Source organism: Hoplias malabaricus, chromosome 17 (genome assembly GCF_029633855.1).
Source record: "Hoplias malabaricus isolate fHopMal1 chromosome 17, fHopMal1.hap1, whole genome shotgun sequence".
NCBI lineage: Eukaryota > Metazoa > Chordata > Actinopteri > Characiformes > Erythrinidae > Hoplias > Hoplias malabaricus.
In genome coordinates this window covers 21,514,730-21,536,032 of record NC_089816.1, presented here as the reverse complement: position 1 = coordinate 21,536,032, position 21,303 = coordinate 21,514,730, and the positions used below count along the sequence as shown (strand labels likewise).

At 44.7% G+C, this 21,303-nt stretch overlaps 2 protein-coding genes across 2 annotated transcripts; both read right to left on the bottom strand.

Annotated features, from left to right (window-relative positions):
- Positions 1-1,129: 1,129 nt before the first annotated feature.
- On the bottom strand, positions 1,130-5,522 carry rab33a (RAB33A, member RAS oncogene family). Its single transcript, XM_066650043.1, has 2 exons — positions 5,188-5,522; positions 1,130-4,053 (listed from the first exon to the last, which is right to left on the bottom strand). The coding sequence occupies exons 1-2, from the start codon at positions 5,440-5,442 to the stop codon at positions 3,607-3,609; spliced, it is 702 nt and encodes a 233-aa protein (XP_066506140.1). The 5' UTR covers positions 5,443-5,522; the 3' UTR covers positions 1,130-3,606.
- Positions 5,523-7,517: 1,995 nt separating this feature from the next.
- On the bottom strand, positions 7,518-19,330 carry si:ch211-159i8.4 (matrix-remodeling-associated protein 5). The gene is made up of 6 exons (XM_066648708.1): positions 19,140-19,330; positions 18,898-19,027; positions 18,282-18,672; positions 14,952-18,089; positions 13,082-13,985; positions 7,518-9,426 (listed from the first exon to the last, which is right to left on the bottom strand). The coding sequence occupies exons 1-6, from the start codon at positions 19,328-19,330 to the stop codon at positions 7,518-7,520; spliced, it is 6,663 nt and encodes a 2,220-aa protein (XP_066504805.1).
- Between the last annotated feature and the right edge of the window lie 1,973 nt (positions 19,331-21,303).

Below are 21,303 nucleotides of genomic sequence, written 5' to 3'. Positions count from 1 at the left end.
CTCCCACCACCCCGAAATTTCACGTCTCTTGTGGGAATTGAACCAACGACCTAAGCCCTCTTCTCTAACCATTAGCTCATGGTTGCACACATTGGTGGGGATCAAACCGGAGACCTTCCAGTCTCACGCCTGCTTCTCTAACAATCACGCCATTGTGCCTTCCATTAAGGGACTTTTATTTTGGAAATAACTTCTGTTTCTGTAATTATAATTCTGAACAAAAATTGAATGTTTAATACTAATAAAATATGTAGTGCATTCCAAACAAAAAAGACTTTATTTAACATTAATACAAATTATTTTGGCATCAAACGTCTGTTCTCTTACTTACACTGAGCCAACAATAAATCTAATCCATCCCCTCTATATAATAATTTAGCCTTTCCTGCTTTAAGTGATTCATCATGCTATAATAGGGTGACCAGACGTCCTCTTTTACCCGGACATGTCCCATTTTTTAGATTTAAAATAATGTCCGGGCGGAATTTCACAAACGTTCGGGATTTTGTTTTTCTAGCGCTTACATAGAATTGCCAGAAGCGTTTCGTTCACAAACTAGTCCCGCCCTCCCCTACTCCGATTGGTTCGCTTGAGTGAGAAGGGGGCGTGGTGAAGTAGCCTAAAATCTTCAGATTGGACGGTCTGACTGTAGAGCTACCGTTATTGGTCGATAACCTTCTCTGTAAACATTTAATTGGTCAGTCTGAACGTCAGTAGTTCTTGTTTACGTCAGGCAAAGCTCATGTACCTACCCTCATCTCGAGCAGCTATGCCGAAACGTAAATGTAAGTTCTTGGATGAATTAAAAAGGAAATGTCCATGTTTTGTGTAGCAAATAAAGCAGTAAAGGACCTAAAAGCACACATAGGTTCAGCTAAGCATACAACGTCCACCCGAGACGTGTCCTCTTTTTCACCATCTCAGATCTGGTCACCCTATGCTATAATCTAAATTATGCTGTGCATTTTTATATTGTTTACTAATTCTGTTTCCCCATATTAAAGTCTAAGACACTGCCCAAACGTGTATATTTTCTTCTTATTAGTGTCATAAAATATGAGCCACATGATTTGGTTGGAGTTTAATTTGGAGCTCGAAATTGGACACAGGCACAAAAACACGTTGCTTTGCAGATGCTGTTTAAAAACAACACAAACAGAACTTTCCTCTCACTTTTAAGACCACATAAGAAATATATATATATAAAAAAAAATGCCCAGACAGCTTGAGGTACAGACACGTATCAACAGAGACGCAGAAAAAGAAAAGAACACTGTACGAATAATAGGGAGTACAGATTAATTATAATGACCTCAGCAGCAAATGCAACGCTCTGCATTTCATCAACACGTTTTCATCTCCAAATCAGCAGCAACCTTAATCCTGAAGTGTGTATTTCATCACATGTTCACTTTTCTTACAGCAAATAACAACATTAAGACTGTAATCTCTGATCTTCTCTCAACTAATCCTTTGCTTTTACAGAGAGTGTAATCTTCACACTTTCCCCGCCTCCTCAAATATGAAAATCTAAAGATGAATGTTCCAGTCATAGGAAGAACCCAGAAAATAAGAACATTGATGGAAAGGTCATGGAGATTGTCCTGGAAACACTGGGAGAGGGAACCCAGTTGGTGGTACTTTGGAGAAACCTATGTTCTTCACAGAACTAGAGGAAGTTCTGGAGGTTCTAGAGGAAGTTCTGGAGACTGGAGAATGGTTAAACAGTGCACAGTGTTTGTGAACCAAACCAGACGTCCTCCTCTAACAGCTCCTCACAGGAAGTCATTACAGTAAACGGTGGACACATGGCTGATGTTTGCCCACAGTTCTGAGACTGTGGTGGTGTTTAAATCCATTCCTTGTGGAGAGGGAGGTGCAGGACACTGTGAGGTAAAGAAGCCGAGCTGATATTTCTACTGTTCTTCATCATCATCATTCCATACAAAGCTCTTAAAATGGGTGGAGGTCACGGCCGGTGGCGGAGGAGAGGAAATAAAATGCTGGATTTGTGTTGTAGACTTGGAGACGTCTGGTTCCATTCCCCACCACTGGGAAGAAGTCCACTTGTGTCTCTACAATCAACCACTTCACACCAGAACAATCTCCATCACTTTGTTTACGTCTCAAACAGTGCATTATGTTGTTTTAAGATAAAAACCCAGTGTGAATTCTCCTTTTGACATGAAATCACATTAGTAATGAATCAGCACAGTGTTTACATCATGATTTAAATGAACTTGTAGCTGTGGGAAACCTCTCAATTCGCTTAAAAATCAATTTCCTAAAAAACATTTCACAGACTTTTCCACGGATTCACTCCCAGTCATCAGGAATAACACGACATGCACTTAACATTGCGATTATTTTGATCTTATTTAAGGAGGTGGCAGATACTGCAAAGGCTACACAGACAATTATTGGATACATCAATAAGCTCCAAATATTAAGGCATACAGAGATTTGAATGGCTATAAAATGTGCAGTAAATTAAGGGCAGCTCATGCAGGACGTACGTGAAGCTTTGAGTCTGTTTCTCTGCAGTCCCTGACTCAGAAATCAGTAATAATGCTCGTGGACGTTTTATTGCACTCCGGAGATGACTGCCTTCAGGAAAATGAATCTAAATCACATGAATGTTGTAAGATCCACAGATGATTGCATAATTAATTAAATCAAAGTGGATGTAGACACAGAAATCCCATAAAACCAGGTCATGGGTTCACATTTGCACTAACACATTTCCACTCTGTTTACAGAGTGATAGAACGTTCATTAGTTTGTTTACTTGCGGGAAAAGAAAATTAAGTTAAGAGGACGCAGCCCTATCCAGGGTGTGTTCCTGCCTTTTGCCCAATGACTCTGGGTACAGATGAACAAACACATGAATGAATGAAAGAGTGAACGAGTGAAAGAATACTGAAAGAAAGGAGAGTACATAAAAGATGCAAATCCATGACCCTTAAGGGCCTCCATTATATTTTAGAGATGCTACGAATGACAAAACCAACCCAGAGCCACAACAAACAAACAAACAAACAAACAGGCTCAGTCCCCACTGAAGAGGAAACATTGTTAGTTTTCAGGCACCATCTCTTCGCAGCTGTCAGTGATAGTTTCCAAACAAAGGGAAAATCAGAGAAGAACACTGTCACAGTCTCAGTCCTGTGCAAACGTTTGTGCACCCCTGGTCAAGTAATATGTTTTGTTGATTTATTTTTGGATTCAGAATTGCTGAGCACACCCTCTAGCATCTTATCAGGGATTTTCAGATGTGATTCTCGGTTTGGTCTCTTTCTATTTAAACAGAAAAACAGCCTGTTTTTTTTTATTATAAGTAGATGTAACTAATGCAGAACAGTGAACAGTGGTTGGTTGGTTAGTGGGTAACATCCCTGCCCCCACACAGGACAGCGTGGGGTTCGATTTCCAGCTCTGGCTGAAACTTTGAGTCCCCGGGGCAAGACTCCTAACAGTGCATTAATGATCATCTGTAACAGGACTAGGACTGTAAGTCGGTCCGCCGAATGCCATCAGTGTACGTCTGTGACCCTCAACAGAACAGAGACTTGACCAGGTGTGTCCAAACTGTGGGGCAGTAAGTCCTCAACAGGGGCATGAGTTTTTGGGCTGTGCTTGTTGGTTGAGCCTCACTCGCCCGTCCTCTCTCTCCACATCTCTGTAGAGCAGGGATCTTTGGGCTTTAAGGCGGCAGGCCAGGCTCATGAAGATGGAGTCCACGTTCTGGCTCTCCTTTGGGTCTTTGGCGGAGGTCTCGAACAACAGCATGTTGTGGGCGTCAGCGAACTTCAACGCGGTGTTTGAAGGCACCTGCACGTGCTCCACCAGGTCACACTTATTACCCACGAGCACCCGAGGCACTGACGGGGACACCCTGTGCCCGTTACATTCCTCGATCCAGGTCTTCAGGTTCTGGAAGGAGGACATCTTAGTGACATCGTACACGAAGACCACGGCGTGGACGTTACGGTAATAATGCTCCACCATGCTCTTACGGAAACGCTCCTGACCTGCAGTGTCCCAAACCTGCACCTGGACAACACAAATGCAACATTACCACCTGGTCAACACATAATTATAACATTTGGTCAACTGAGTTACACTATCACTATAGAATTTTTTGACAGCAGGCAGGCTCATGTGCATACATCTGTCTTAAAGGTACAGTAACAGACACAACCTGCTTGAAAAATGATGGAAAAAAGGTTGGAAAATGATCATATGGAAAAATATACTGAATGCTTTTGCCCCAAACATAAATATAAAGACACAACTATTATAACATGGGCTTCAGGAGGGGCATTATGGGAAATAAATTGAATGAAAATGCATGATATGGGCCCTTTAAATGACACACAAAGGCTTTGTCTCTGAGTCCAGAGGCTAATGTAAACAAATCTTTGTTGAGACACAAGTCTAAAACAGCTGAAGGACATTTCTCAGAGTGTAAATATGATCAGATCCTATTTGAGAGCCATTTCCAGCTGCTGTCAGAAAGATTCAGAAAGACTGAAGCACTGTCACAAATGTGAGGCTGAGGCTCACAAATTTAGCAGCAGGTTCATCCTGGCACCTCAGAATTTCAGTTTCATCTTAAATTTAGAAGCAGATTCATGGTGGGATCTCCCAGTTTCAGTTCCACCTTAATTTCTGTAGCAGGTTCATTTTGTCACTTCAAAATTTCACTTCCACCTTAAATAATTCAGTAGCTGCAGTCTGTAAATTCAGAATTTCATTTCCTCCTTAAATTTTGTAGCAGCTTCATACTGGCACCTTATAATTTCTGATCAACTTTAAAGTTAACAGCATCCAACAATTCTTATTACATTTTAAATTCCACCTTAAATAGTGCAGTTACTTAAGGCGGCCAAGATTTTCTGTTTCAGCTTCAAATATAGAAGGAACAAATAATTCTTGTAGTAAACCAAATTAAGGCCTGCACCATTTAATGTGGAACTGTGAATTAATAAGCCATTGCATTTCAGACTGCTGCCCCATTAAATAAACCGAAAATATTTAAGGTGGAACACACATCTAGAACAAGAAGGCTTCCTCAACCTCCCAAACGCTCCATTAATAGCGGAACGGAGCCATTTAAGGTGGAACGGATAATTAGAATAAGAAACTGTTCCAGATCATGAATTCCAGAGGCTTTAAAGGACTTACCTTGATTTTTTCGCCTTCGATTTCCACCGCCTTTTCCCTAAAGTCCACGCCTATGGTGGCCTCGGTTTTCTCGGGGAAGGATCCTCCGGTGAAGCGGAAGGTTAAACACGTTTTCCCGACGTTCGAGTCTCCGATCACGATTATCTTAAAGATCCTGGTCTGGACGCTGTGGTCCAGAGACGAGCTCAGCTCCAGAGACGAGGAGATAAGATGTTTTACTGGGTCTCTGCTGCTCTCACAGCCTTCATTTGCCATCACGGAATAACTGAGTAACGGAAAAACTGAGTGAATGAGTGAATAACTGAGACGTGGAGCCGATGCTGTGTTGTGGAAGAGGAGAAGGAGGGGGAGGATGGGGAGGATGAAAGGCACTCCCTATCTTCTCTTTCCTCTCCCTCCTCAGAGGCAGAGGATGGAAGACAGGTGCAAAATAAACAGATTCAGTAATACTTTCATCCACTAAAAATCACGAGAAAGTCTCCCGCAGTGATGACTCAACATCTAACGAGATAATGACTTAACATCTCATGATAATTACGTAATATTTCAAATTTATAATTAGTCAACGTATAATCATGAGGTGATCTCCCATATTATTACGAAATAGCTATTAATATGACCATCGTCCATATCTCATAACAATGAAATAATATCATAGCCTTATATATGTTAAGTATATATATTATATATCGTTTATATATTAAGCCTCCAACTATGACTTTTATGAGTTTATTATGACAATCAGATAATATCTTACAATTATGACTTAGCATCACAAATATTCATTAATAGTCTGTAAGTGCTTATCCAGTTCAGGGTCGCGGTGGGTCCAGAGCCTACCCGGAATCACAGGGCGACACACACTCACACACTCACACCAATGGACAGTTTTGACTACCTGCTGCACCACTGTGCCGCCCATCTCAAACATGATTTAGCGCTTTATTAGAATGAGATGATTTCTCATAATTCACTAATTAACTTAAAAGTAGCTCATTAGTACATCATAATAACGGGAGAATGTCTCATTCTCATAATAATTATTTACTTATTCATAGTTATTATCTCATTATTACCAACTTAAATCACAATACAGAGAGATTGGCTGAGTCACTTAAATCATTTTGTTATGCACATTTTAATAATATAATTTTAGATCTGCAGTATTCAAACAGATATAGTTAGTGAAATATCCACACACACAAACTCCTTCTTTTAGGCTGCTCATCATTTTATTTGTTTACAGCTTCACAATTTTCACAACATGTCGATCACACATGTTTTATATTTCACACATCACTCACACAGTAAGAGTTCTGCTCCAGTCCCATCTTTGGTGCAGCCACCAGAACAATGCTAACGTTTTATTTTCCACACAAGGCTCCTTTCTGCTCACACAAAGAAAGCGGTGTCTGTTCTGTATTATAAATGCATGGAATCTTAAGGGTATATAATAGATACAGTAATGTGCAAAACCATAAAGCACTTTTCGTATATTTAGTGTCCAATCAAGGCCAGTTTTCACTTTTCTGGAGATAATTATAAGCAGAAAATACACTTGCATAAATAAAAGGAAAGTCTAAACCAAAATAAAACCATTAAGAATGGTGTAACAGCCATGCAAGACCCTGGTGTCTGACCAATTCACAGATGTTTGCGTCCATTGTTTCACTGGGAGAAGAGCAACTCAACGCTACGGGTCTGAAAGAACATGGAGCTGGAGAGATAAACTCACACTGAGAAAAGCAAATAGACCCGAAACAAAAGAACTTGTCGTTGTGGCTCAGAACCCTCACTGCAACATCAATAAATGAGTTTGCGTTTAACTTGGAGAAAGTGCAACCAACTTCTGAGACTGGACTTTGGGGGTGTGGATGCAGATTTGTTTGAGAAAGTGAAAGCGAGTCTCCTGAAAAGAATGGAAGCTGGAATAAAGGCAGAGGGATGGACACAGGACACTCTGAGAAGTTGGTGGTGGTCTCAGATTTTGCACAGATGCTTCAAAGAAACAGCAGGAATCAGATCAAAATTATTTTGAGGTTTACAAAATAATTGTTTCCATGTGAAGTACAATAGAGAAATGTGAGCTTCAAGACCCTAAACAGATATAAATGTATGTACAAACCAATATTTTATAAATTAAGTACAAAAATCACATTTGAACATCAGGGTTGTTGGCTTCAAACCCAAGACTGCAATGAAGCCAGTAATTATTACTTTTCTGTTAAAAAAGGTGAATAATGCCCTTGTATATATTTGCATATAAATGTAGTCAATGTCTTTTTAGGCTTTATTTACATTTGTTTACATATGCTGAAGTATTTTAACTCTCATATCACTTGAAGGTATGTTGCTTTGAAGTCCATTCCCAGGGCATTTTTGGCATTACATTTGTAAATTCCTGAGTTCATGAGGCTGGGCTCCTGAATGACCAAACCGCCTTCCTCCGTCATGTGAAGTCCACCCAAAGCTGTGAAACGGTTGTTGGGAACAAGAGTGGTTCGTCCAGGTAGCGTCCAAGAAATTTCAGGTTTGGGAACACCAGTAGCAACACAGTTCAGAGTGACTGGAGACCCCTTGGTGACTCTGGTTATAGAGGGAGGTGCTTTCGTGATCTGTGGAGGAAACACCACTATACTCACAGGGTATGCTATAGAGGATGAGCCAAATGTGTTTGTGGCTTTGCAGACATAGGTTCCCCTGTCAAACTTTGTGGTTTCTCTGAGCTGAAGTGTTCCATTGGATAAATAAGTGACTCTTCCAATGACCTGAGGCCTATCCAGTAGCATACCATTGGGAAGAGTCCATGTAATTGTGGCTTGGGGCCAGCCATCCACCGTGCACAGCATGTTCATGGTCTGTCCAAAAGAAATCTTCACGGGTGAACCAGTGCCACGGATTTGAGGCTTTCTCCCAGGCTCTAAGGCGTACCTCTTTTCGGCTTGTCCGGCCACATTTTTGGCCAAACAGCGATAAACTCCTTTGTCACTGGGAACCGGCTGAATAATGTGCAAAGTCCCGTTTTCAAAGTAGTGGACAAATCTCTTAAGTTTCATTCCCGGAGCCAGCACTGTGCTGTTGGGCAGAATCCAGATAAATTCTGGCTTGGGCTTTCCCACAGCTCGGCACTCTAACATGAGGTCATCTCCGTCTGGCTTGAGGGGTATAAACTCTATGTTTGGCATTGGGAAACTTGGCTTTTCTGCGAGGGATGCGACCTCAAGGTCAATAGCGAGACTAGCCTCTCCAAGGTAGTTTTTGGCCACACATAAGAATTGACCCTCATCTGTTTTCCGGACACCTCTTAATTCCAGGGTGCCATTTTTATGGACTTGAAAGCGGCCTCCAGCATATGGCAGAGGCAGGGTCATGCCATAGGAAGTTGTCCATGTGACCTGGGGCTCGGGCATTCCCTCGGATTTACAATGAAGCAGCAGGGTTTGGTAAGACACAGCCAAAACTTTGCTCTCGGTTCGACCCCTCTTTCCAGCAATGTGGGGCTCCTTGACCTCCACCTGGAGCTTCACGTTCTTGATGTCGTCTCCAGCCAAGTTCCTCGCCACGCAGGCGTACTTCCCTTGGTCTGATAGGGCCACGTTTTTAATGATGAGAGTCCCATTGTCCAGAATTTTATATTTGACTGAAGATAATGTTATTATCTCATTGCTGGGTGAGATCCAGATGATCGTAGGCCTTGGTTCTCCAGTGGCATCACAGGTCATTTGAGCCTCTCGTCCAAGAGGAGCCCAGAGAGATGTTTGATCTTTGGAGGAAATTCGTGGTGAATTTGGGACAACTTGGACGCTCACTCTCATTGCATCCTCTCCTAGTGTGTTCTTGGCATAACACGTATAATCGCCCTCGTCGTTTTTACTCATGTGCTGCATCAAGAGCGTGCCGTTCCCAAAGATAACGTAGCGGCGGTTTCGAGTTCCGCTGTCATCTGATTGGAGAGCGTTGTTTATGATAGTTCCATCTGGAAGACTCCAGGAGACTTCAGGATTTGGGAGGCCTGACGCAACACAGTCCACGACAAAGTTCTCTCCATTTGTGACCCTTTTCTGTTGGCTGCCCAGGTTCTGGATCTTTGGTGGTTTCATCAGAACTTCCACTTGAAACAGCTCCATCTCCTCTCCATTGGGCCTTTGATAAACACAGAGATAACCACCTCCGTCCGCCTCTGTCAGCCTCTGGATCCGCAGAGTGCCGTTAGGGAATGCAGTGATGTGTCGCTGAGGACTGAAGACAGATATACAGAAATAGTCAGCCTATTTTCATCTCTTGCTATTTTAAAAACACCCTGAGTGCTGTAATCTCTCTAGAGCTGATCTTTCCCCCCGTTTTTGTGTTGTGTGCCTGTTGTTATTTTAGTAGCCTTAGAGGCTCTGGTAATTTATAGCATTACTTTGTCTAACAGTCAGTTTAAAGCAAATGAGGAATATTATCTGCCTCTAAAAGCTTCCCACAGAAAGTGATTAAAGTAAATGGTGGTGGACACACTGCTGATATCTGACCATAGTTCTGAGAAGGTTTTGGGTTTGAAATCGATTTCTGATGGAGAGGGGAATAGAGGAATTTGTGAGGGCCAGGAAACTGTTTAATTTGTTCATGCATTCATTTATTCATTTTCTTTAACCGCTTAAAGTCCAAATCAGGGTCACAGTGGGTGCAGAGCAGGAACACACCCTGGAGGGGGCTCCAGTCCTTCACAGGGTGACACACACTCACACATTCACTCACACACTCACAACTATGGACACCTTTGAGTTGCCAATCAACCTACCAACTTGTGTTTTTTGGAGCGTGGGAGGAAACCGGAGCACCCGGAGGAAACCCACGCAGACACAGGGAGAACACACCACACTCCTCACAGACAGTCACCCGTTGGAAACCCACACAGACACAGGGAGAACACACCACACTCCTCACAGGCAGTCACCCAGAGGAAACTCATGCAGACACAGGGAGAACAAACCACACTCCTCACAGACAGTCACCCGGAGGAAACCCAGACAGACACAGGGAGAACACACCACACTCCTCACAGACAGTCACCCGGAGGAAACCCAGACAGACACAGGGAGAACAAACCACACTCCTCACAGACAGTCACCTGGAGGAAACCCAAGCAGACACAGGGAGAACAAACCACACTCCTCACAGACAGTCACCTGGAGGAAACCCAAGCAGACACAGGGAGAACACACCACACTCCTCACAGACAGTCACCCGGAGGAAACCCACACAGACACAGGGAGAACACACCACACTCCTCACAGACAGTCACCCGGAGGAAACCCAGACAGACACAGGGAGAACACACCACACTCCTCACAGACAGTCACCCGGAGGAAACCCACACAGACACAGGGAGAACAAACCACACTCCTCACAGACAGTCACCCGGAGGAAACCCAGACAGACACAGGGAGAACACACCACACTCCTCACAGACAGTCACCCGGAGGAAACCCAGACAGACACAGGGAGAACAAACCACACTCCTCACAGACAGTCACCCGGAGGAAACCCAAGCAGACACAGGGAGAACACACCACACTCCTCACAGACAGTCACCTGGAGGAAACCCAGACAGACACAGGGAGAACACACCACACTCCTCACAGACAGTCACCCGGAGGAAACCCACACAGACACAGGGAGAACACACCACACTCCTCACAGACAGTCACCCGTTGGAAACCCACACAGACACAGGGAGAACACACCACACTCCTCACAGGCAGTCACCCAGAGGAAACTCATGCAGACACAGGGAGAACAAACCACACTCCTCACAGACAGTCACCCGGAGGAAACCCAGACAGACACAGGGAGAACACACCACACTCCTCACAGACAGTCACCCGGAGGAAACCCAGACAGACACAGGGAGAACAAACCACACTCCTCACAGACAGTCACCTGGAGGAAACCCAAGCAGACACAGGGAGAACAAACCACACTCCTCACAGACAGTCACCTGGAGGAAACCCAAGCAGACACAGGGAGAACACACCACACTCCTCACAGACAGTCACCCGGAGGAAACCCACACAGACACAGGGAGAACAAACCACACTCCTCACAGACAGTCACCCGGAGGAAACCCAGACAGACACAGGGAGAACACACTACACTCCTCACAGACAGTCACCCGGAGGAAACCCAGACAGACACAGGGAGAACAAACCACACTCCTCACAGACAGTCACCCGGAGGAAACCCAAGCAGACACAGGGAGAACACACCACACTCCTCACAGACAGTCACCTGGAGGAAACCCAGACAGACACAGGGAGAACACACCACACTCCTCACAGACAGTCACCCGGAGGAAACCCACACAGACACAGGGAGAACACACCACATTCCTCACAGACAGTCACCCGGAGTAAACCCACGCAGACACAGGGAGAACACACCACACTCTTCACAGACAGTCACCCGGAGGAAACCCACACAGACACAGGGAGAACACACCACACTCCTCACAGACAGTCACCTGAAGGAAACCCACGCAGACACAGGGAGAACACACCACACTCCTCACAGACAGTCACCTGAAGGAAACCCACGCAGACACAGGGAGAACACACCACACGCCTCACAGACGGTCACCTGGAGGAAACCCACACAGACACATGGAGAACACACCACACTCCTCACAGACAGTCACCTTAAGGGAACCCACGCAGACACAGGGAGAACACACTACACTCCTCGCAGACAGTCACCCGGAGGAAACCCATGCAGACATAGGGAGAACACACCACACTCCTCACAGACAGCCACCCGGAGGAAACCCATGCAGACACAGGGAGAACACACCACACTCCTCACAGACAGTCACCCGGAGCAGGGTTCTTAATTTGTTTAACTTCTGTTTAAATTCCCAATGTGGAGGCCTGGTGTCGCAGCAGATCGCTGTTACACAGCTCCAGGGTTCTAATGTTGTAGGTTCGAGCCCCGCTACAGGTGACTGTCTGGGAGGAGGTCCACGTGGATTTCCTCCAGGTATGAGTGCACCTAGTGAATCCAGTTGGGTTCCGGACCTACCACAGCCATGAACTGGATAAGCTCTTACAGACAATGAATGAATGAATAAATTCCCAAAATTTTCCATCACCAACATTCCATCATGGGCCCTTTAATGCATCATGGTAAACACTGCAGGGATTAACCAGTCTGATGAGGAACTGAGATCCTCTGATTGTTGGGAATTGTTGTATTGTTTGATCAGGATTTGTTTGGGTGTTTTGTCTGACCCTGCAGACTGTCTAACATTTATCAGACGTTACAGAGACACCGTTTATTACAATAACTATGTGCAGTTATTTTTTGAAGAAGCTGAAAGGGATGTCTGAGAGTTTTTGTGCATGGTCTGAATTATCTGACACCAGCTGTTCTTTATAATTGTCTCCTGCTGAGCATGTGTTTTTCTTTCTGAGCATGTTATTTGTTTTGTATTTTAAATCTTCCATTAGAAAGACTAACATTCATAATGTTCACTACATGTACAGATGTAATGAAAAGAAAGTTAACCCTAGCTCTATTACATCCACAGATAATTTCAGTTTTAACCTGTTACTGTCTCCTACCTTAAGAGACTGTATCATTAAAAAAACTTACTTTCCTAATGAAACATATTTCTTTGAAATAGATGAGTTTGCTGAAGAATATAAACATTTTTCAATGAGCTCTGTTTCTGAAAATTAACCTGTAGCACATTTGGAATTAATTATTTCTGTGCTGTACATCCACAAATATTCAGTCTAGGTTTCTGGAGCCTTACCCATTCAAGCTTAAGTTATAAGGAGTGTTGCCGCTCAGACTCAAGCAGAGCATAGTGCAGCCAATCAGAACAGGGCTAATTTAAATAGTGCTGTGTTACCTGTAGCGGTGCTCCAGAAGGATTTTAGATGGTAATCTCCAGATGGTTCCCCTTTGAGAACCAACAGACTCGGGACAGTGGAGGTACACAGTGGAACCGAACAGAGCTGAGACCATGTGCTGCTGGAACGGACCCTTCCACGGATCCAGAGAGCCCTGCTTCATGCTCAGGTCCACAGTTCTTTTAACAGATCCCAGCACATTCATGGCAGAGCACTCATATGCCCCTGAGTCTGCTGGAGTGATGGTTCTGATGTACAGCGTTCCATTTGGAAACACGAAGATCCGTCTCCCAAGGAACTGTGTGGGTTTCATTTGGGAACCGTCTGGAAGAGCCCACTTCAGGAGAGGAGCCGGTTCTCCTTTGGATGTACAGTGTATGGAGATACTTCTTCCAGGATTAACAGAGATAATCTCAGATGAGTCTTCTGTAATGGTTGGAGGCAGACCGGCGATGTGCAGGTGGAAGGTTACAGTGTCGGCACCTGCTGCGTTACTCGCTATACACTTATAGTCTCCTTTACTGGAGAAATTTGCAGCTTTAATGCTTAGTGTGCCATTAGGAAACAGAGAGATGGGTCTGTCCAGGTTTTCTGCTTCCCGAATAAACGTTCTGTCTGGAAGAAGCCAAGAGATCTGAGCCTGGGGCTTTCCCACTGCAACGCAGTCCAAACTAAACGGCTTCCCCAGGGACACTGACACGTGACGGCTCTTGTGACCCACTATTTTTGGAGGTTCAGTTTGTACAGTGAGAGTTACCACCATGCGATCGGAGCCAAACTTGTTCTGTGCAGAGCAAAGGTACTGTCCTCTGTCCTGCAGCTGGACATTTTTGATGATAAATGTACCGTTTGGAAGGACCTCAAATCTTTGTCCATGTTTGGTGTTGGCTTGGATTGTGGCACCTGTAAAACAAAGGATGTGTTGTATTAAATAACATTTAGGTAAATGAAATTAAGCCTAAATCTAAAGTAGTATGGATTATTTATGGTTATCCATCTCACTGAGGAAGCTAGGACATTTATTATATCCATCCATTATCTGTAACCGCTTATCCAATTTAGGGTCGCGGGGGGTCCAGAGCCTACCTGGAATCATTGGGCGCAAGGCGGGAATACACCCTGGAGGGGACACCAGTCCTTCACAGGGCAACACAGACACACACACATTCACTCACACACTCACACCTACGGACACTTTCAAGTCGCCAATCCACCTGCAACGTGTGTTTTTGGACTGTGGGAGGAAACCGGAGCACCCGGAGGAAACCCACGCGGACACGGGGAGAACACACCAACTCCTCACAGACAGTCACCCGGAGCGGGAATCGAACCCACAACCTCCAGGCCCCTGGAGCTGTGTGACTGCGACACTACCTGCTGCGCCACCGTGCCGCCCACATTTATTATATGTTCCATGTAAATAGATATTTGCTAAATTTGACCTTGCATAACAATAATGTTTAATAATGTTTATCCCATAGCCCACAGATGGTTAGCAAATAGTGATTCTATATTAATATCTATCATTGAATAGATGTAAGTAAGTCATTTATAAAGATCACTAATGGAATGTACACACGGTCAGTGCTGGGAACTCGCATATCATTGCTGTCCAAAGTAAAACATGCATCTCCAAAAATCTCAAAACTTTATCGGAGCATTTTGGAGCATTTCCACTGCTTCGATCGTCATGAAATTTTCACACATTGTGAAGGACAGCTGCTGTGTTTAAATAATGTAGTAAACTAAACTTCAACATAAGATGCACGTTTTTATTTGGACAGCGACAGTATGTTATGTATGCACAAATATTTGCACATAAGTATTTTCACTTCAATTATGATGTATTTTAGTATGATATGAAGTTACCTGTGGAAACTTTGGTCCAGGATATAGCAGGTTTTGGTTCTCCTGAAGCCTGGCATCGGAGGACAATGTTAGTTTCTGCCAGTGTGGACACAGAGAGCGAGTCGGTCATAATGATCCTAGGCTTCACACCGCTGGCCATCAGGTTCGGGAAGGGAAGAGCGGTACTCAGCTTCTTTTCTCCGAGGTGACTGTAGTGCCAGCGGTTTCCGTACAGAATGCTGGCAGTAGTCTGGGACTTGCTGGGAGTTGCTACAGTGGAAGGAGGAGTCAGGGGTTTGTAGATGTTTGGATGAGGTCTCAGGGTTGGCTGGACCCTAGGTTTAAGAGTTGCCTGTTTTCCCAGCTGTGACAATCGATAGGTGTCAAGCTGAGATTGTCGGAATCTGTTTCGAAGCCTGCTGAGAAGTAAATAGTCTCTAACTCTGCTGCTTTGTGGGGGTAAAGTTCTGGGAAAAGGAGTTGCTTCTAACCAAGGGACAAAAGCGGTGGGTTTTGCTGTTTGTGCTGAGATTTCGGGTCGATTGGTGGCACCCCTTCCTCTCGTGAGTAAATGCCAAGTTCTGTCGATTGAGGAATGGTGGCGTGACCCGTGAACCTTGGGCCAGATGGGAGATAAAGTGGGAGGCCTAGTGGGAGGTGTAATTGGATTTTCTCTTTTGTTCTGATTTAGCCAGGGGTGCTGAGGCAGGCCAGGACTCTCGGGTTTGACCTCTGAGATTTCCACTTTGTGTCTGTTGACGCTAGTCAGGATTGGTTCCACTGTGGTTAGTGGTTGTCTCTGTGATGTGGAAAGTTTAATGCCGGGGATTTCAGTACTTGGACCTGTCGAAGTTACATTATACTTATCTTTAATTGTCCAGTCTGTGTCCTCTATATTTTCTCGCCTGTATTCTTTTTCCTGAGTGCTGAAAGGTGTAGAACTTGTAAAGTCAAGTTTGTTTTTAGCTTGAATTTCTTCTTCCTTTATTGGAGCTGAAGAAGACTTAAGTCTTTCTCCCCTGTGAGGGTCATGTTCACTTCCAACTTGTGAATTGAGAACATAGTTATCTGAGGTTGGAGTGGCTACAGGGATGATAGATATAGGAGCCGATGTGGTTGAGGGTGTGGTTGTGAACATTATTTTCTTAGTAGTTGTTGGTGGACGAGTTGGTCTTTGTAGACGTATCCTTCTGTGTGGAGGTCTTCTGTGTGGAGGTCTTTGCCTTTGACTTGGAACTGGATTGATATTTGTCCTTGTTTGTTGCTTATGCTTATGCTGTGGCACATGTTCTATACTTCGATTTATAGGGGACGATGTGGTCAATGAAGTCAATGTTGTAATAAAATCACCAGGTTTTTGAGGAGATTGTGCTTTCTGTGCTGACTTGTGGTCTGTGTTCTCTTTATGCGGTGAAAGTACCCAGTGTTTAGTTGTGAAATCATCGATATGTGTGTTAGCACTGTTGGATGATGTAGTAGGAGATGGAGTCATAGGAGCAGGAGTTGTTTTCCTTGTTGTTATAGTTGTTGCTGTTGTTGTTGTTGTGGTTGTGGTTGTTGTTGTTGTGGTGGTGGTTGATGCCATAACTGTAGTCGGTGGCAAAGTTGTGATTTTTGCCTTTGCCTTTGCCAATATTTGTGCCCATCGACTTGGGTCCAACTCTTTGACTGATTTATTTGGTTTCCTCACATTCTCTTTGATCCTCTTCCCTTTCAAAACTTGTCGATGAATCCCTGTGGTCGGCCCTCTTTTTTTTCCATCCCCTCCTTTTGGTACTTGCTTAGAAGTCTGCTTTTTGATTTCTTGGTATCCTGACCCTTCCATGTCCTCAAATAAAGAAGATTCAGTTTTCTCTGTGGTAACATCAGTTGGTTCTTCTTTTTCACCAGTTACAACCACCTGATGTGACAACATATCTGCCCCGTAAAGGTTTGCTGCTAAACAGCTGTATTCCCCTGCATCCTCATGCATCACATTTGTAATGATCAGTGTATTATTTGGGGACACATAGACTCTTCCCTTTGCGCTGGTTGCCTTAAGTATCTCATGTTGTGGAAGATACCATCTGGTCTCAATGGGTTGAGGTGACGTAACAGAACAGGGAAGACTTAGAGACTCCCCCTTCTCCACAGATATCTTCTTTCCATTTAGGTCGCTGGGACTTAGAAGACGTTCTCTAACCGCAAGCCTGTAGGAAACTATGTCCACATCTGCCTCCGTCCTTACAAAGCAGTGATAGAGTCCAGTGTCTGACATGCTTACATTCTTGATGATTAATCTGTTGTGCTCTGAGATAATTCTGGGGGAATTAGTTTGTTCTAACAATGTTAGATCTGGAAGCATCCACTCCACTGTATTATGTCCTGAGCTTAACACATTACAATCTAAAGTAATGTCCGATTGCTCCAGAACTATCTGGATCCTCTCAGCAGTTCCTCTTGGGATCAGAGTCCAAGAAGAAGTGACATCCTCTTCTTCGCCTTTTCCGTGGATGCGCTTGGCTATAAAAGCAGAGAAGTTCAACACAAGCTTTTTCGTAGTTGTTTTACGTCTGTTCAGCTGTAGAGTGACCTTGGGTTGCAGGAGCCAGGCTGGTTCAGCCATCAGATGTCCTTTGAGTTCAGTGAAGTAAGGAGAGTCCTCGCTTGTGAGCTGGGAATACTGGAAGGTCACCTTCGAGGTGTTCTCATGCCTGGCTCCTCGCTGCAGGATGGCTGGACTCTCGTAGTAGTACGCCACCAGCCTCCACAGGTTCTGGAGCGCCTCTCTATCGATCTCACACTCGAGGAAAGTCATCAAGGTCACGTTTACAGCCACGTCTTCCGATCTTTTCAGCTGCTCCCACTGCACTGAGGTCCCTTCGACTGGACGAGTGACTTCGCAGGCCACGTGGGCCCTGTTCCCGTGGCTGTCTGAGAGTGTGAAGGTAAGGTGTCCAAGAGGGTGCTCCAAATCCTTGGTGTAGGGAAGGTCTGGGTCCTGGTCTTCGTAAGAGCTGCTCTCGCCAGTTTTCAGAGGCGATTGGATCGAGGGTCTATCGCAGGAGAGCTTGTGAGCTGAGAGCTGGAAAATCTGGCTGTTGTTAAGTGACTGAGGTGAGGCACAAACAGCACAGTTCTCAGCTGCAGAGTCTCTCTCCTTTTTGCACTTGATCACTCCTGCAGAGGACAGAATGTGAGAGTAAACACTGGTCAATGCACGTCAAACTTAATGTACATCATTTTTAATAATTCCATGATGTAGTTTCAGCTGCTGATGAGGAGAGAAAGCCCCCAGATTGTTCTCTTTATATGATCAGAATTTGACAGTGTACCGTTGTTTATTTAATTTTATGTTTGCAGGACCCTCACCCTGGTGCTTTCTCTCCCAGTCCAGGAGCCAGCGGAGAGAGCAGTCACAGGTCCAAGGGTTCCCATGCAGCGAGAGAACCTCCAGCCGGTCCAGGTTCTGCAGGGTTCCTGGGAGCAGGTTCTGCAGCAGGTTGTCGGACAGGTGGAGGTGCCGCAGACCCGAGCTCCAGAAGCTTCCCAGGACAGAGAGGGTGGTGAAAGAGTGAGGGTGGAGGTCCTGGAGCCGGTTTCCCTCCAGCTGCAGGAGCTTCAGTGAGGTTAATCCACTGAAGGAGAAGGGCTCGATGAAGGAGATGAGGTTGTGATCCAGATGAAGACGAATCAAACCCATCAGACCTTCAAACATGCCTGGATTGACTGACTTCAGCTTATTGTAGCTCAGCTTTAGGATCTGAGAGGGTAAACACAAATACTCTATTGAATGTTATATATTTCAGTGACTCAAAAGTGTCCATAGATGTGAATGTGTGAGTGTGTGTCACCCTCCAGGGTGTGTTTCCACCTTGCATCCAATCATTCCGGGTATGCTCTGGACCCACTGCAGCCATGAACTGGATAAGTGTTAAAGGATAATGAATGATTGAATATATTTCAGTACAGAGAAACACACACAAACCTGCAGGTGTCGTAGCTGATAAAATGATCCTGATGCCACGGAGCCAATGTCATTTCCATGCAGCATTAACATCTCCAGCTGCCGCAGGTTCTCGAAGTCTGAGGGTTCCACTGCCACAATGCTATTATATCTAGAACCAGAGAGAGAAGAGATCAGCAAGACTTGCTTATAGTGGACTGTTGAAGGGAAAGGTATGAAAGGTGAGGGTAATGGTCTGAATGGTGATGCTGAGGGGTGTGTACCCGAGATTGACCCTCTCTGTGTCTTTGGGCAGGTGTCGAGGAGCTGAAGGAAGATGGCGGAAGGTACAATGAACCTCTTTTGGGTTTGGGCAGCTGCAGGACCTTGGACAGGAGCACGAGGACTGGAACAGGAAAAGGAGGAGCAGCAGAGCTGCTTGGAGCCGGGGATGGAAGACGCCCAAGAGAGCCATGACGCTCTCATGCCATCTCCTATGTGATGAAGACAGGGTACATTTTCATACATAAACCAGTGTAACTGAGAATAAACATTGCTTTATTTATATCTAAAGTGAGCAAGGCCTCGGGGAGCAGTCAGCATGAAGGCCTTGTTCTCTCAAAACTGGATGTGCTAAAAATGTATTATTTTTTTGTGATTTGAGCTTGAAAACATCCCAAAAAAACAACAGGACAGTTCTGTAATGAGTACGACAACGCAGCTGGGCTCGATAATCCCTTATAATTAATTCATATATTCATTCATTTTTTTAGCAGTTGATTATTATCAAAATATTTATTATCAAAATGAATTATAATGGGGATATATCGCTGAATTATAGCCTCTGGAAATTATACCCATATGTTGGTGACTTAGCTGCTGTCTCAGTATTTTTAAACTGCTTCTCTTTCGTCACCGCTTTTCGCAAGATTTAGTGACATCCCTTTTACACAGTGACTCACTGACCACAAACAGCTCCTCACTGCACTTCGTGGGGGGATCATGTGATCACTCTAACACTGTTTAGTGTTTAATGAAATGATTTCCATGAATATGCGCTGCCTGTGATTAAACAGAGGGGTTTAATAAATGCTAAAGGGCTTCTGTATTCTGAAAAAGGACCCTGTTAGTTGTTTTTAGTTTGGAACCTGTGCATTGTGCAACTGTGATGACTGAGATATTCACCGTCACGTCCTTACGCCCACACAGGACTGCTGAGTCCTTGCCAAATAATCACTTCTCAAGTGTTTTCTGTAGGAAACACACAGCATTAGCTTCACAACACAAGCGTTTGCGAGCGGCCCCTCGACGGCACAATCACAGCAGCGCGTTCGGAGGATGACGTCAAGCCCTCTGCTTCCTAATGTCCACACTACTTTAGACTCCAGGGCAAAGAGATTAGGAGAGGGCCACGTCTGTAACTCCAGCCCCTTCATTCTGAGGGTGAGCATGGCAGAGAAATATGAGGCCTGATATATTCGCCTGTCTGAGGAATGATAATGATGATAATGACCTCTGATAACGCAGGTAATTTCGGAAAATGAGCTCCTCGTGTTTCACTGCTCAGATTCTGGTGGGATTACCTCTCTCAACAACAAAAAGGGAACGTAATCTACTAGGATTAGCTAAGGATAACATGGAGAACTCTGGAGAAGTAAGGGACCATTTCATTTTCAGTCAAAATTGCCACTAAATACAAGTTATTCTTACTGAAGGAGATGTTTCCAAAGGGATTACATAGAAGATAATAATCTGAACATCTGAATAAGGGAGAGCACAGCCAGAGAAAGCAGGACCCAGAACAGCTGCATAAGACCTGGTGTCTCGCCTTAAAACTCCCCCCAGCAGATAAACAGCACTTAAAGCTTTGATCTTCGAGTGTGAGGAGAAAAGCAAGCTCCACTCTCTCTTCAGATCTGAGTACAACCACAGCTGTCTGTGTCCATCCTTGCACTACGGGTCTGAAAGGATGCAGTGTGTATGCAGTGTAGTCACAAAACCTGATCACATGTGCTCTCTGGTGACGCGTTTAACAAACAGGGAAACGTGGAAGTCAACGGCTGCACGCTATTTCTGCAAAAAACTGCAGACACCACTTACAGTGAGCGAATTCAGCTTTAAGCCGCGCCCACTGAGCACAGTGTGTATGATCTCTCTAGAAAAACATCAACTGGAACAGCTGCACATGGGCAAACTCACCATGCTCAATGTCAAGTGTGGGCTAGAGTGGTATAAAGCCACATAGCACTGGTTTGTCGAGCAATTGCACCAAATCCTCACTGAAATGTTGTAAATCTATAGAGCGCCCCCTGTCTCACCAGCTGTTAAACCCTGCCCCCTGTTTAACATGTTAACAATGAACCGTGACCCTGTACACTTCACTCTCTTCACGCAGGACTAAGACTAATGCATCTCACAGAATGAGGCAAGGATTAAGGGATTAAGTCA

Excerpts from the sequence above, each read along its gene's own strand:
- rab33a (XM_066650043.1), bottom strand. The coding sequence starts at position 5,442 with ATGGCAAATGAAGGCTGTGAGAGCAGCAGAGACCCAGTAAAACATCTT. Across the intron at positions 4,054-5,187 it reads TCGAAGGCGAAAAAATCAAG|GTGCAGGTTTGGGACACTGC; the intron begins GTAAGTCCTTTA and ends TGTGTTGTCCAG.
- si:ch211-159i8.4 (XM_066648708.1), bottom strand. The coding sequence starts at position 19,330 with ATGGCTCTCTTGGGCGTCTTCCATCCCCGGCTCCAAGCAGCTCTGCTG. Across the intron at positions 19,028-19,139 it reads ACAGAGAGGGTCAATCTCGG|ATATAATAGCATTGTGGCAG; the intron begins GTACACACCCCT and ends CTCTGGTTCTAG. Across the intron at positions 18,090-18,281 it reads CTGGGAGAGAAAGCACCAGG|GAGTGATCAAGTGCAAAAAG; the intron begins GTGAGGGTCCTG and ends TGTCCTCTGCAG.